Source organism: Podarcis gaigeae, assembly GCF_964106915.1.
Source record: "Podarcis gaigeae genome assembly, chromosome: 14".
In the NCBI taxonomy this organism is placed as follows: Eukaryota; Metazoa; Chordata; class Lepidosauria; order Squamata; family Lacertidae; genus Podarcis; species Podarcis gaigeae.
The window spans coordinates 15,127,867-15,143,692 of record NC_139690.1 but is presented as its reverse complement, the minus strand read 5'-3'; the positions used below and the strand labels follow the sequence as shown (position 1 = coordinate 15,143,692).

The window sequence follows — 15,826 nt, the reverse complement described above, 5'->3', positions numbered from 1 at the left end:
AACAGAAGTATTACAGTTGAGGAGACCCAGCCTTTTGATGCTCACAAGGGAGTCTCTTTAAAAATTGAAACGGGGATAAAAACCAAGAAAAAAATAAGCTGAGATAACATTTATGGGAATGTAGAACTGGTGTCTTTCCATCAAAATTACAATAAAACAAAATGACATCTACGCCATATCCTTTCTATCTTTTTGTAGGCATAGTCTTCTTTGGCTAAACTATAGTAGTTGTGAATGGAATTGAAACCATATGCTCATTTAGGATTAAGCTCCACTGCAGGTCAAGTTGGCTAAACCCAAGAACACAGCAGATGACAAAAATATAGGCAGAAAGATATTCTGTCTTTGAAAAGAAGTCCATGAAAGAAAGTTAAAAGCATCACAATAATAAATGATCGAGAAAAAGAACAGCACCAATATCTGGCAAGTTCGCCTCCCAGGTCATAAATTCCAGAGTGTACTGAAGGTGCTTCGAAGAGAAGATTATTTTGGTAGAGTATTGGTTACATTATCATAGAATCATAGTTTGAAGGGACCCCAAGGCTCACCAAGTCCCAACACTCCTGCAATGCAGGAATCTGAGTTAAAGCATCCATGACAGACGGCCATCCAACCTCTGCTTATAAACCTCCAAAGAAGGAGAGTCCACAACCTCCCGAGGGAGACCATTCCACTTTCAAACAGCTCTTACTGTCAGAACGTTCTTCCTGATGTTTCGTCAGAATTTCCTTTCTTGTAACTTGAATCCATTGGTTTGCGCCCTTCCCTCCAGAGCAGGAGAAAACAAGCTTGTTCCCTCTTCCATGTGACAGCCCTTGAGATATCTGAAGATAGCTAGCCTATTTCCTCTCAGTCTCCTCTTTCCCAGGCTAAACATACCAAATTCCTTCAACCATTCCTCAAAAGGCTTGGTTTCCAGATCCTTGATCATCATGGTTGCCCTCCTCTGCACACATTCCAGCTTGTCAATAGTTCAATGCTTCTGCGAGGCTAACCCAAGTCATTTTGCTGTCTAACAAAAGCTACACAGTAGTATTAAGACTTGATGACTCACTGACCTCCACCTGATTCTCAAAGTAGCCCCAGCTGGCTAGTCACACTACTTGCACATTACTTACTAAAATATACTTCTATTGGTGGGCCATTCTTGCAGTCCAAATTATTCTCAAATCAACAGATTAGTTTTTACCTGTTCCTTTCCTCCCTCTGACCCTCCCTCCCCGGATCAATCAAATCAAATAAAGGTAGAAGCTCACCAGTCTAAACAAGAATAAATTTATTTGGGATTGTTTAAAGATTTATTGATATACAAAATGTATACAGTTTTTATCTTTAATACACTATACCTTTCCTCCCCCAGCAACATAAACCACCATTTAAACAGCTATTGTGTTCGTGCCTTAATGTCTGTATCTATAAGATACACTACAGAATTTTAAAAAAGAATAATTATTGGGCGTTATGATGCCGTTCAATTAAAATTTACAATTAGTACCTATGTAACAAACAAACAAAAGTTGCAGCATGAAAATTCAGTTGGACAACAGGTTCTTCTTGTTGAATATTCAACAAATTTGGGACAGGAAAATGACATTTTATTGGCATAAAGTTTGCATTGCAATCTCCCACACATTACATAATGTAAATTCATCCTAGTTCCTTTTCTTTTAAATAAGTACCATATATAATATTACATTAAAAGGTGTCTTCACACAATATTAAATACAACTAAGGGGCTGCTCCTTATGTCCCTGCGGTGGTGTGGAGCCCACAACAGGCCTGGTCCTTACAGCACCGCAAAAGCTGAGGTTGGAAAGCACTGGTCCCAGGGGACAAGTCCACTCTGCAGCTCACTTCTACGCCCGCGTTGCTCCCGCCGGAAACTGAGGCAGCGCTGGCAAGATGAGCAGCCCCAACCAGGACTCTTGCCCCATGGCCCAGGGCTTCCAAAGTTACCCAAATGGCGTGAGAAGGTACCAGACTGCAGCAGCTCCAACACTGCTGTGATAAGATCAGAAGAGGCCCCCAAAGGTTGACGCATACATTCAGCTTTCTTTTACTGGTTTTAGGAGATCTTTGGAAGGCAACACTTCTGAAGCGGCCATTATATGTAACAAGTAATAGCAACTTCCCTAACGCACCTGCTCATTTTACAAGGCAGCGTCTTACCCAAGACCAGCTGTTTTGTTCTGTTATACAAATGTGATCAGACTTGTCTTGCGACTTTACTACTATTGGACAGTGATTAGATAAAACTGAAATGTATCGTTTTAAAAAAAAAACGACGACACAGGAGGGGGAGGGATTTCACTATGCGCAATCCATCCCATCCATCCCGAGAGAACTGGCTCCACACTTGAGAATGAATCCTGATGCAGGAGACAAGCCATCACTTCTTGTTTGGAACCAGGCGTTCCTGCTCCCTGCAGCTCAGCTTACTGGCGTTAACTAAATATGGAAAGATCCTTAGGAGCAGCCTCGTTCCATTGAGCCACATAAAACATACATGGCACTGAGCAGAGAGAGCAATTATCTGAGACACCCTGAGAAGTGTCAAAAGAATCCTTCGGTGTCTGTGGGAAGTTGGGGGGGGGTGCTCCCTCCCGTTTCTCTAGCCAGATGACAGAAACCAGCTGCCACAAAGCCCCCAAACCATTTGCCTTAAAAACCATCAGCACAAAAAGAAAAAAACATCATTTGGTCAAGGGCATATTGCACTACAGGATGAAGGGGAGGAAAGGCCCCCTCTCATGGACCAAGGGTAAAATGTTAAGTTATCCTTCTGCTAAAACGCCTCTTTAAAAAGCTATTTCATAAATACTTAATTTCATTCAACCTTTTTTTTAAAAAAAAAAAGAACAGCAGCTGCCAGCTACTCCTTCAGACGTGATTCCCACATTATGCTAGGCCACTCAACGGTGGACAGTTAACTGTACCAGCGCCATCAAAACAGTTTGGTCCTTTTTCATGCGGCCTTTGTTTTGATGAAGGGCAAACGAACCCCGTGACTTCTGCGAGGGTTTGGTTAGAGCCAGAGAGCTGTGTGTATCTTTACAGCATGAGGTGACTGGAACTGGCAGAGTCCGATTCTTTGGTGCAGCTCCCAGGCCGAATGGTCAGTTCTGGAGAATCATCTTGAGGCAGTAGGATTTTATCGGGTGTGTAGTCATTTCTCTTCAAGTCTACGGGGAAACAACAACCACCCGAAATCCCACAGATACAGTTGGGTTGAAGAGGGGGAGAGGAAGATGGAGAGGGAGAGAGAATATACAAATTAGCAGCCTTCTGATTCAAATTAGAGCTCCTCTCTAAAATAAGGAGAGAAGGCGAATTAATGTCATGCCAGAGTTATGCAGGCAAGGTAGGCCTTCAGGTTCTTCCCAGTGCAAAACTCTGAGCTTTGAGGACTGGCCCACAGTTGTCCAGTGGGCATTATTGGGTGGTAGAGGCAAGGTGTCTGATATCAAAGGATGTGCGGGTAGGTTGTCCCACAGACTTGCCGTTATGATGCTGGCCATCTTGTGCCTGGCTGGGCCACAGTCAGATCCCCCAACAGGCAGAATCATAGAACTGTAAAGTTGGAAGGGACATTTTTGTGTTGTTATATTCATCATCTAGTCCATCCCTCTGCAATGCAGGAATTTGCAGCTGTCCCATACGGGGATCAAACCTGCAACTTTGGCATTATCAACACCATCTCTGACCAGCTGAGTTATCCAGGCTGTAGAGAAGGTCAAGTGTCTACAGCAGCTTTCCCAATCTGGTGTTCTCCAAATTTTTTGCACTCCAGCTCCCATCAGTCCTGGCCAACACAGATATGCTGGTTGGGACTGATGAGAACGGCAGCCCAACGTAACAGGAGGGCACCAGGTTGGGGAAATATTGCTCTAGCCGAGTGTATAGGCTTCAGCATTGTTGAAAGAAAAAGGGGAGAACAACGGTCCCTTTGTAAACACACTTCCAAGGCAATTCCTCTTAATAAATATGTATAATAATAATAATAATAATAATAATAGTAGTAGTAGTAGTATAGTGGCAGAAAAGAAGCCCTTGCTGATGTGTGGTTTGTTCCTCTCTTCCTTCAAAAGACCTGTATTAGTCACTTTGCCAAGTACCAAATCTTTTTCAAGAAAATAAATATTTGAATTATAAATTGTTCAGCTCTGGTTCAGCCTGCACTATGGCCTCCGGGTGTGGCACAACTTGCATATGATATCAATCTACCAAGTGACTTTAGGCCTAGATTGGTAATTTCAGGATAATTTGTGCCTGACTACCTACCACAATTTTTTAGGGCTCATCAGATCCATGGAAAGGAAATTGGGTTCTTGGAGTTGATCATTCACAAAATTAATAAAAGCCACTGAGATGCATACAGAGGCTTCTAGCTGACAGGGCATTAGGGGTTCCTCCCTCCCCCTCCCAAAAAAAAAGGTCAATAAAACTATCTTTTCTCTTCCTTGCAACAATATATTTAGGGCATTTGTTATAGGTATTGAGTTCAGGCCCACTGAAAAGGTGAAAGAATTAGTTTTCGGGCAGATTTTCTTTTGGGAGAGAAAAATAAGTGTTTCCTCGTGAGGTTTCAAGAGCAATCCAATGAGGTCCAACTGATCAATGAAGCTCAGCTTGGTTCCAGCAATTCATCCATTTTATGTGGAAAGAATGCCTTACCCCCCATATCAATGTAAAATTCAATTTATCATAGGTAGAAGCTACAAGAGAGAAGTTCTCTTTCATAAATCGGAGGCTGCTATTTACCTGGAAGCTTAAGTTTCCTGCAGCATGAGTTGCAGTGGTGCTTAGCTCTGAAATTTTTGATGGCATCTTCTCCCAGATTTGCAGGACCAAATACCATATCGTTTGACCTTTAAAAGAAAGCACACATTAAAAAAATACCTACAGCCAAACATGATTTTTTTTGTGTGTGGACATCACCCCCTGGCTAGATATGGGGGAGGTTTTGGGTTGTATCCATTGTTGGTCCTACTCAAAGTATATCCACTGACATTGGTGAACATTGGAAAACCTTAGGTTCATTCATTTCAATGGTTCTATTCTGAATAGGACTAGCACTGAATACAATCCTAATTATGCAGGTAAGATAGGAATGCTCTCCCACAGTATCACACTGGCAATTCTCAGCAGAAAGTTTGCTGCTGATGGTGTCCTTAAAAATCACAGCAGTAAGCTAACTTAAAGTTTCATCATAAATCTGTCCTTGGTATCTGTTAATTGGTACACCTAAAGCAGAAGGGCAGCCCTCCACGCTTGCCACATGTGGCCATAGGAAAAAGGAATTTTGCACTGCTTACCTTTTCTCTTCAGCTTTTATCACAGAAGGATCTGTCAAATTTTCTCCAACACCTTCACAAGAAGCAAAGGAAGTTATTATCCTGTTAGCCAAGTAGCACAAGAGTAATTTTAACATAAAATGAGAAATTATAGCAGATGAACAATTTGAACAGCTGAAATACAGGTGCCCCCTACTTACGCGGGGGTTACATTTTGCGCCCCGTGCCCCGTGCATATGTAAAAATTGTGTAAGTGGGGAGCACCCTCTAAAAAGCCATTTGTTCCTGTTGTGCAGCTCTCTCTCCAGACAACTCTCTTCAACTAGAGTTGGAGTTCTGTGGACAACTGGAGGATGTGCAGAAACGCAGCTGCTGCTGTGCGACTGCATGCATCAGCTGTTAGGCGGGGTGGCTGAGAAGCCTAAACAAAGCATCACTGAACCTCTAGTCTCTTTGGGGCTTTCTCCTCCCTCACTGAAGTCCTCCTCAGGCTCCGTGAAGGGTCTCCTCACGAGCCACAAGGACTTGCTACCTCTCTCCCAACATTTCCTGGTCTGAATCTATCTATCATCTATCTATCTATCTATCTATCTATCTATCTATCTATCTCTATCTATCTATCTATCTATCTATCTATTTCCAAACGCTGCATGTATACACAGTCACATGCAAATTGATTGTGCGTTAAGTGGGGGGATGCCTGTATCTGAAAGACTGCATCCATCCCAACAGACCCTCTTGCATCTTAAGAACAGCACAGGTGACCATCTTGGGGGGGGTGATCCAGGAGATGGCATTCTCTGTGGCAGTCCCTAAGTCCCTCCCTACAGAGCTATGTCTGTACCTTCACTGTACAGTTTTTGGTGAATACTGAAGACCTACCTCTTTACCCCTGCCTTTTACATCTGAGATGTGTAGTTTTAGTACTCACCCTACTTCTGTGATTATAATTTGCTTTAATCTGCTTTTAATGATATATTTTAAAGTGCTGTAACCTATCCTGGGGCCTTAGGGTGAAAGGTGAGTGAGTAAGTAAATGAATAATACATCATCATCATCATCATCATACTGTTTGCAGAATGCGCCCCCCCCCCAAAGAAGAACAAGGTATTCTCAATACAGGAGAGAAAATGGTAAGTGGAGTTGGTTACAGGAGATTGAAGAGAGACATACAAGTATGAGTATGGATGGAGAGAAATTGCAATTGAGTAGATTGAAAGTCTAACACAAGGATGGGGTGAGGGGTGAGGGATGGTGGTGGGAAAAGGAAGTATCTGTGGGACTGAGTGTGGGTATGTATGAATATTTTTAAGGATTGTATGAAATGGATGTTTGTTTGTATATTCATAATATGTATTAATGCTGAATTATTTTAATAATAAAAATTAATTTTTTAAAAATTAGTCTTTTCTTGTGGCAACAATGAAATTTGATGACGATCCATATTGTGCAAGTCACAAGCTTCCGGTGCAATTACTACAGCATACACCTCTGTGTCATATCCACACACACATCCATTTACCTTGCAGGTCAAGGACCAACAGCTCTCCTCGAGTATATTCGTATGTCCAGTGGCTGAAGGCTAACATGACCTCCTCTAGCATGTTGGTTGGAATTATTTCATCTCCATTATTGTTGTTGTACTTTCTGAATTCTCCTGTCATGCACTCCTCAACTGCAAACCACTGGCCAGCTGAGTGACAATATAAGAGGAATGCTTCTAAGAACCTTGTAAGAAAACACATAGGAAAGAGAACACTGTGTGAACAACTGATTCATTAGCTTCGCACTCTGGTGTGGAAATTCCTTTTTGTTCCATTATTTCATGTTACATTTGAAGATGTAATAATGCCTACCTTGGAGAATAGGGAATAGATTTTGGCTTCATCTGATTGAATGCAAACGTGAGTTTCTGAGCAGCCCTCTGTTGCTGAATTTCCTATGGATTTAAAAAAACACCCACCAAAGACTTTACTCAAGATAAACCTCTAGCATGGAGAAGAAACACAAGGAACTGTATTACAATTTTTTACTTCTAATTACCGTATTTTTCCATTTATAAGACGCCCCCATGTCTAAGACGCCCCCCCTATTTTGGGGGACTCCAATTTAAGAAAAAATTGTGTATTTTACTATCCGTGTATAAGACACCCGCCCCCTCAAATTTTTGACATGATTTTTTAGGGAGAAAACCTAGTCTTATACACGAGAAAATACATTTTTGTGTTGTTATATTCATACGAAGTAGTGAAGACAATAGGCAGAAAATTCCTACCTTTGTGGTCCATTATTGTTTTATACAGTACGATGAAAGTACACTGCTTTTCAAAGAATGAGAGCACAGGTCCCTTACAATTTAGAAATCAACACAAAGGAGAAAGAGGGAGGCAAACGGAAGCAGAGAAAACAGCAAAGCAAATGTAATTTTTGCAATTACTCATAGTTAGGCTTAGTGACATAGGGATATAGAGACTAGGGACAGTGTCAAAGACGTAACAGAAAAATGTGAATTTGGAGGAGGGTTTTGAAAGAAGTAAGAGAGGTAGTATCATGGAAGTATTCTGGGATGCAGCCCCATGTATAAGGGATAAAGGACAACGCTGTTGGAGTGAGCAGAAAATCTTTGGACAGCAACCTTTGGACAGTGAAGGCCGTATGCAGGGATGTGTTGGAATATCAAAGCAAGAGATGGGGTGACAAGGCTATGGATGAGCGTAAGGATTTATGGAAGGGTGCCATATGTTTAGGAGTGATAAAAAGATGGGTGGTTTTGGCAGCAGAGTGCTGGGAAGAAGTGAGGTGATGAAGGTGTGAATGGAAAACTAGAGAGCAGAATGTTGTAGCAGTCAAAGTGACAGATTTGCTGATGTGACCAATGTATTTTTCTAAATTTTTAAAGGGAAAAGCAACATAACTGGCAATGAACTGAATATGCAGAGAGATGGAGTGAGGAGTAAAAAAGAAAGCCAATGACCAAAAGTTGGGCAAGAGGGTAGATGGCAGTGTTGTCAATGGAGGACAGTGAAGGAAAGAAGGGATATATCTTGTTTGTCCCAACAGTATCCAACTGCTAAACATGTTTAAGCATCTGGTGGATATGTACTAGATGAGCAAGAACAACAGCTTACTCTTAAACAGAGATGTAACACTGTGTCTTCTTTGTAAATGCTTGACCAAGTATTGACAACTTCCGGAAGAAAAGATTTGATGATATAAAGGTGGCCTGATTTCAGAATATCATACTCGGACCAGGTGCAAGCCACCTTGAGGGCTCGTCGCAAGCCTCCTCCCATCTCCTCCTTGCTTAGGAATTCTATTTTGGCACAGAGACCCAACTGAGACCAGGAAGACATGCTGTTGTTCAAGATGTTGGGAGAGCTTTCTTCAAGACGATACACAGTAACTGGTTCGCCTGTAACGTCACAGCACAAAGAAGTGAAATGCAGTTAAGCCTGGGGTAACGTTGACTTAATGTCTATTTATACTGTACTGGTGAACACCTTTTTCGGACAATGGAGAGAAGATATAGCCAGACTTTTGCATAATCAATTATCTAACCAATTATTAAGCTTTTGATACAATAGAATCCTCTGTGTTGACTTGGAGACCTTTCTCCATTTACTGCTAAAAACTAGCAACAAAGGCTTGGGACTCTAGCTTTTTAAGAGTCAGCTTCAGTATACATTTCCCCAATCTATCCCCAGAATTTTGATGGTGAACTATTGCCTATTTTCCTGTGCTGTGAAAAACAGATCTATCACTATTAAGCTTGACGATTAAGGAATAATATTATTAAAATCTGAAAATCATTCCAGAGGCTACAATAAGTTTTCCTACCTCTTGGAGGCACAGGAGTGAACGGTATGCTTTGCGATAACCTCATCAAATTATTTCTTTCAACAGCTGAAAAGACAGAGAAATTCATTGAAGAAGATGACACTTCTACTTTTTATTATTTTGCAACCTAGTTTTGGACACTTACCTGAATAGTAGTAGGTGGTATCCATGATGGGTTTAAAAGGAGAGGCAATTCCTTTGGAAAAAAAGGAAGGGAGTGTTATATTTTTACATAAAACTCGTGATTTAATGCATCCTGGTTTTCTAAAAAAGGGTAATGACAAAGAACAAAAAGCACTCTAGGCTCACAGGCAAGACCTTGATCATTTATGGTGATTTTTCCCACCGTGAGTTATTTTAGATGAGGAAAATGATGATGAGATGCTCTAAGACTGGAGAAGAGCACAAGCACCAAAGGGGTTTTCCCTAAATGAGTCATGTAATGATTACAACCATAAATAAGGGCTGTTGGCACTAAAATGCATAACAAACCTCCATCAACATCATCTTTGGCAACCATACATTAGTTTCCCACAACATGTTAAATTTATGGCAACACTGAAGTTATCAGCAGCTTACCATTCAGTGCATCTTCCTCAGAAGACCTGCAAGAGACAGAAATTGCACTCAACCCAAATTCTGTACTTCATGGTTTTTTTACTACTCAGCTTCATTGCTCTGGTCACTTTGCTCTGCTTGTAATAGGTAAAGGTAAAGGGGCCCCTGACCATTAGGTCCAGTCGTGGCCGACTCTGGGGTTGTGGCGCTCATCTTGCTTTATTGGCTGAGGGAGCCGGTGTACAGCTTCCGGGTCATGTGGCCAGCAGACTAAGCCGCTTCTGGTGAACCAGAGCAGCACACGGAAACGCCGTTTACCTTCCTGCTGGAGCGGTACCTATTTATCTACTTGCACTTTTGTGCTTTCAAACTGCTAGGTTGGCAGGAGCAGGGACCGAGCAACGGGAGCTCACCCCGTGGCGGGGATTCGAACCGCCAACCTTCTGATTGGCAAGTCCTAGGCTCTGTGGTTTAACCCACAGCGCCACCTGCTGTCCCTGCTTGTAAGCTCAATCACCCATCAGACCCAATACTGCAACCTCTATGCCTTCAAAACAAATGAACAGCAAACAGAGCAGGGGAGGGGAGAGAAAACAACTCTGCAGACTTAAAACTACTGTGAAGGTGATGGGTGCTGCAGCGGTACTCTTTAACGAGGCTACAAGCCAGGTGTTTCAAACTGGCCACAGCAGGTTCAATTATCCCCCTTCAAGAACAACCACAAGATAAATGCCCAGGTCATCAGGGTTGCTTAGGAACGGGTGGGCAGATAGATTAGATGACTCCTCCCGTGGTCTAACTGCCCAGCAGCAATCAGACAGGCTTAAAAGTGAATGTGCAGTGTGCTGGCACACAGGGAGAAAACTGCAGCTCACTCAATGCCTCCCCAACTCCTGGGGAGTTTGGAGATACCTGGACAGTTCTGAGTATTGCCATTTACACTTTACTTACATTTGATTGCTATACGACGGTCGACCTTGTAACCAATCCTGCAAGAAAAAAAGAGAGAGATGCACCTATTTCGTACATAACTTAATTGATGGTTTTAGAAGCAATATATAAGACTTTTGTAAGAACACTACAAGGCTCCCTCAAAAAAATTAATTGTGAAGATGTTTTCAGCCTCAATATGCTTCTGAAGCATTGCTAAGTCTGCTGGTCAAAAGAAATTGTACAATCTGTTCAGCAGAAGTGCCTGGATGAAGAGACTAGGATTGCAACTATGTAGCAAATGCAGCCATAGCCTGACAGGCTACCTGCCTGACCTTGAGATATTTTGGTGATGTAAATTGCTTACTTGAGCAGGCTCTATTAGCTGTGCAGGCAGAAATGGCATGAACATTCCGCCAGCACTCAAAAAGGTGGTGTGAAGGTGCAATCAAATGCCATATGGACACAGTCCATTCTTTTCTCCTTGAAGACCTATTACAATTCGCTCTTGTTGACCTCCAACCCCTACTCTCAAGCATGAGAGCTAGAGAGGACAAATTTGCCCAGCACATTTCAAGAGAAGAAAAAACTGCTAATTTGGAGGCTACAGGCAACTCTCAACTTACGTGGAGATTATGGGGTGTAAAGTCAAAATCGTGTATAGTCAAAACACATTGGGTTCAATGGCCGGTGGGGTTTCCAAAGACTCCTTTTCCTGAATGCCTGTCCCCTTTTGTTTCTATTTTTTTTTTAGCTGCCAAGTATAGAAAGCTGAATGTGCACAAGTTAAATGCACATAAATTGTGAGTTACCTGTAGCAGGTCACACTAAATTGTGATGGACAGTGAACTGTGTTGCCTTGTACTGCTTTCTATCAATTGCTACTATGATTCAATTTTTGTATTTCCTGGGTTCTTTTCATAGACACCCAGGGGAAACATTGTATGCATTGTTATTATGTTTTACTCACTGTGAGTAAGGCCGCCTTGGAATCTGCCTGATGAGGCTCCTCAACCGATGGTCTTCTGCTCTTGTGCACTGGAAAATGATTTTGCAATTAGAACGGCCACCTTTTGACATGCCAACAAATACTACCAATTCTTCAACATAGAGGTAACAGATTGGAATTGATCCCACACAACTTGACCAGACAGGACTCTAGCACTCTCCCGCCCCGGCCCTGCTCCCACGGTGGAGTCTACTTCTTCCCGAATCTGAGCGATTTTATCTGCAAAAAAATTAGCAAAATCATTGCAGGAGAACATGTGGCCCGTACTGGGCCCCGATGTTACAGGTGGTTCCGCTCCTTCCTCCTGGGCCGTGTTCAGAAAGTGGTGGTGGGGGATGAGTGTTCAGACCCCTGGGCTCTCACTTGTGGGGTGCCTCAGGGTTCTGTCCTCTCCCCCATGCTTTTCAACATCTACATGCAGCCGCTGGGAGGGATCATCAGGAGGTTTGGGCTGGGTGTTCATCAGTATGCAGATGATACCCAGCTCTACCTCTCTTTTAAATCAGAACCAGTGAAGGCGGTGAAGGTCCTGTGTGAGTGTCTGGAAGCGGTTGGAGGATGGATGGCGGCTAACAGATTGAGGTTGAATCCAGACAAGACAGAAGTACTGTTTTTGGGGGACAGGAGGTGGGCAGGTGTGGAGGATTCCCTGGTCCTGAATGGGGTAACTGTGCCCCTGAAGGACCAGGTGCGCAGCCTGGGAGTCATTTTGGACTCACAGCTGTCCATGGAGGCACAGGTCAAATCTGTATCCAGGGCAGCTGTTTACCAGCTCCATCTGGTACGTAGGCTGAGACCCTATCTGCCTGCAGACTGTCTCGCCAGAGTGGTACATGCTCTGGTTATCTCCCGCTTGGACTACTGCAATGCGCTCTACGTGGGGCTACCTTTGAAGGTGACCCGGAAACTACAACTAATCCAGAATGCGGCAGCTAGACTGGTGACTGGGAGCGGCCGCCGAGACCATATAACACCGGTCTTGAAAGACCTACATTGGCTCCCAGTACGTTTCCGAGCACAATTCAAAGTGTTGGTGCTGACCTTTAAAGCCCTAAATGGCTTCGGTCCAGTATATCTGAAGGAGCGTCTCCTCCCCCATCGTTCTGCCCGGACACTGAGGTCCAGCTCCGAGGGCCTTCGGGCGGTTCCCTCACTGCGAGAGGCCAAGTTACAGGGAACCAGGCAGAGGGCCTTCTCGGTAGTGGCGCCCGCCCTGTGGAATGCCCTCCCATCAGATGTCAAAGCGATAAACAACTACCTGGCATTCAGAAGACATCTGAAGGCAGCCCTGTTCAGGGAAGTTTTTAATATGTGACATTTTAGTGTATTTTTCATCTCTGCTGGAAGCCGCCCAGAGTGGCTGGGGAAACCCAGCCAGATGGGCGGGGTACAAATAATAAATTATTATTATTATTATTAATATGTGTCCAAGATCCTGCAGGGAAAGCAAGATACACTTGCTTTCATACACATACATGGGCTTGGATACAGAGAATCACAAGACTATGCTTCAGACGCACATATTGGGCACACGGCAAAACTCATTTGAAACTAAGGTAAAGGGACCCCTGACCATTAGGTCCAGTCGTGACCGACTCTGGGGTTGTGGTGCTCATCTCGCTTTATTGGCCGAGGGAGCCGGTGTACAGCTTCCGGGTGATGTGGCCAGAATGACTAAGCCGCTTCTGGCAAACCAGAGCAGCGCACGGAAATGCCGTTTACCTTCCCACCTATTTATCTACTTGCACTTTGACGTGCTTTCGAACTGCTAGGTGGGCAGGAGAAGGGACCGAGCAACAGAAGCTCACCCCGTCGCGGGGATTCAAACCACCGACCTTCTGATCGGCAAGTCCTAGGCTCTGTGGTTTAACCCACAGCACCACCCAAGCAAGTTAAAGGACCTTCAAAGGTTTGTTTGGGGCACAGAATCGTAAGTTTATGTGTTGCGCGATTTTTTTAAAAAAAATCTGCCATGGACATCAGAACCTTTAACATGCTCAAAGAAGCTGTCTGGATATCAGTCAAAAGCTACTGTTAGAAGGAAGACAGGTTTTTTAAATAGAAAAGATGGGTGCCACTCTCACCTCTCAGTATTGCCAGTTCACATTGCTCCCCAATCAATCAAAGTTTAATTGACTGATGATGGAGCAACTATGCATTTATGTAATTCCACATTTTTAGGGATGGCTTGTTTACAGAATCCAATCACTGAGGCTGCAATCTGAAGTAGGCGCTGATGGCTGGATAATAAGGCCTCAACCACTCACGCCCCTGTTCTTTTCCCCACCAAAACTCACTCCCACCAAGCTGTACTCGCAGGAAAAGACAAGAGCAGCAGCAGCTTTTAGCCAGAAGGGATAAAGTCAGTAGGAGGACAATTTTCAGCAGGGAAAGAAATGAGAAAGAAAGAACCAAGAAGCCCCTCTCTCTCCAATGCCAGTTTCCTCAGTCAAATTTTAGCCACAATGGCTGTGTTTTGTAAAATAAAGCAGTTTTGAAAATACAGGAAATGGCACAAAGGAAAAAATGCTGTATGCTAGTATTAGTTCAGAAAATTCAGAGATCAGAAACTAATGTGTTTACTTACTTTGCTCTGATAGTGCTGCTAATGAGCTTCTATGGTAGTCGGTAAAACCACCACATGAACTGACAGGCCTCAGGTTGCCTTCTGCATTACTACCACCCTGTGTATTCAACAAATAACAATGTTATAATTCACAACTCTACTCAAATAATCTTATTTGTGTCACCACTTGAAAGTTACTATACAGTACTTAAGAAGTGACACACTTGCTTTTTGAAGGAATATTCAAATGTTACTGGCTATTTGATGCAACAATCAAGAGATGGAATACAAATGGCAAAGTTATACCTGTTGCTTTGTTGTCTCGATGCCTTCCAAAATTGCTTTTTTGAAATCTTCCTGTTGCTCCTGTAGAAGGTATCAATGAATTACTTTTTAAACTTAGGTTAGTAGTGAAGTGGCTTTATTAAGTCCCAAACTTTTCATAAACTCTGGGCCAGAAACAAGAAATTAGGGTTTGGGGAGACCGTTTTCCTACAAGTGTTATTTTAGAGCTCTTACTTCAAAGCTGAAACACTTCAAAGCTGGCATCTGCAGGTTTTAGTCCTGGTCTAAAATTTCATATTTGTGTTCTGATGTCCATGCATGCTCACACGAGTCAAAGTTTCCTCCACACTGCCATGTTTGTTTGAGTTAACTTATATACCACTTTCCCACAATGATCTGTGCCCAAAGCAGCTTACAGAAAACATCCAAGCTCTTTGTGCTTTAAGACTGCACAAAAGAATGTTTCAGAGAACAGGGGAGGACATTAGGAGTTCTGGGTACACACTGTGATTGCACCATGCTGTCTGGGCCAGATCTATCATAAAGCTAAAACTCAGTACAGTACAGATGCTCTCCAAAATGCTGTGCTTCTTAGCAACTTGAAGCATAGGAAGCTGCCTTTTCCCAGAGCTAACCCATCCCTGAGTAGGGATATCCATTTAACCCAGCTCTGACTACTCAGGCTGGGATGCAGGTGGCGCTGTGGGTTAAACCACAGAGCCTAGGACTTGCCGATCAGAAGGTCAGCAGTTCGAATCCCCACGACGGGGTGAGCTCCCGTTGCTCGGTCCCTGCTCCTGCCAACCTAGCAGTTCGAAAGCACGCCAAAGTGCAAGTAGATAAATAGGTACCGCTCTGGCGGGAAGGTAAACGGCGTTTCCATGTGCTGCTCTGGTTCACCAGAAGCAGCTTAGTCATGCTGGTCAGATGACCCGGAAGCTGTACGCTGGCTCCCTCAGCCAATAAAGCGAGATGAGCGCCGCAACCCCAGAGTCAGTCATGACTGGACCTAATGGTCAGGGGTCCCTTTACCTTTACCTACTCAGGCAGTCTTGATTTCTTTAACAGGTGGTGACAGGATCAGACCCTGAGGCCTTCTCTGTACAGGATATATACACTACCTCTCAGATATAATTCCCCCACCACCTAAGTCTTTGAACCTGGGACTACTCAGCTAGCAGCTCAAACTTATAATGACAAATTAGAACAGGCGCCTGCTTAGTTAACACCACTGAAAACCATCCTGTAACATGAGTGAATGCACATGTATTTGAGATTTGAGTTTAAGTGAACTCCCTGTATCAGCTTAGGACTAGGACCTCAGGACACCGCCCAGATCATTCTCCC

General features: G+C 43.4%; 1 protein-coding gene across 2 annotated transcripts in view; it reads right to left on the bottom strand.

Moving 5' to 3' along the window:
* Nucleotides 1-1,259: 1,259 nt before the first annotated feature.
* Nucleotides 1,260-15,826, bottom strand: part of TRPM7 (transient receptor potential cation channel subfamily M member 7) — a 76,882-nt gene continuing 62,315 nt past the window's right edge. For both annotated transcript variants that reach the window (XM_083712378.1, XM_083712379.1), the window contains exons 28-40: nt 14,501-14,560; nt 14,216-14,312; nt 11,590-11,657; nt 10,641-10,678; nt 9,711-9,736; nt 9,277-9,327; nt 9,132-9,197; nt 8,423-8,706; nt 7,151-7,233; nt 6,817-7,022; nt 5,316-5,367; nt 4,762-4,868; nt 1,260-3,182 (exon numbers count right to left, since the gene is read on the bottom strand). In XM_083712378.1, coding sequence (XP_083568504.1) covers nt 3,052-3,182; nt 4,762-4,868; nt 5,316-5,367; nt 6,817-7,022; nt 7,151-7,233; nt 8,423-8,706; nt 9,132-9,197; nt 9,277-9,327; nt 9,711-9,736; nt 10,641-10,678; nt 11,590-11,657; nt 14,216-14,312; nt 14,501-14,560 — 1,269 coding nt within the window. In that variant the 3' untranslated portion in view covers nt 1,260-3,051. The remainder of the gene's footprint in view (nt 3,183-4,761; nt 4,869-5,315; nt 5,368-6,816; nt 7,023-7,150; nt 7,234-8,422; nt 8,707-9,131; nt 9,198-9,276; nt 9,328-9,710; nt 9,737-10,640; nt 10,679-11,589; nt 11,658-14,215; nt 14,313-14,500; nt 14,561-15,826) is intronic.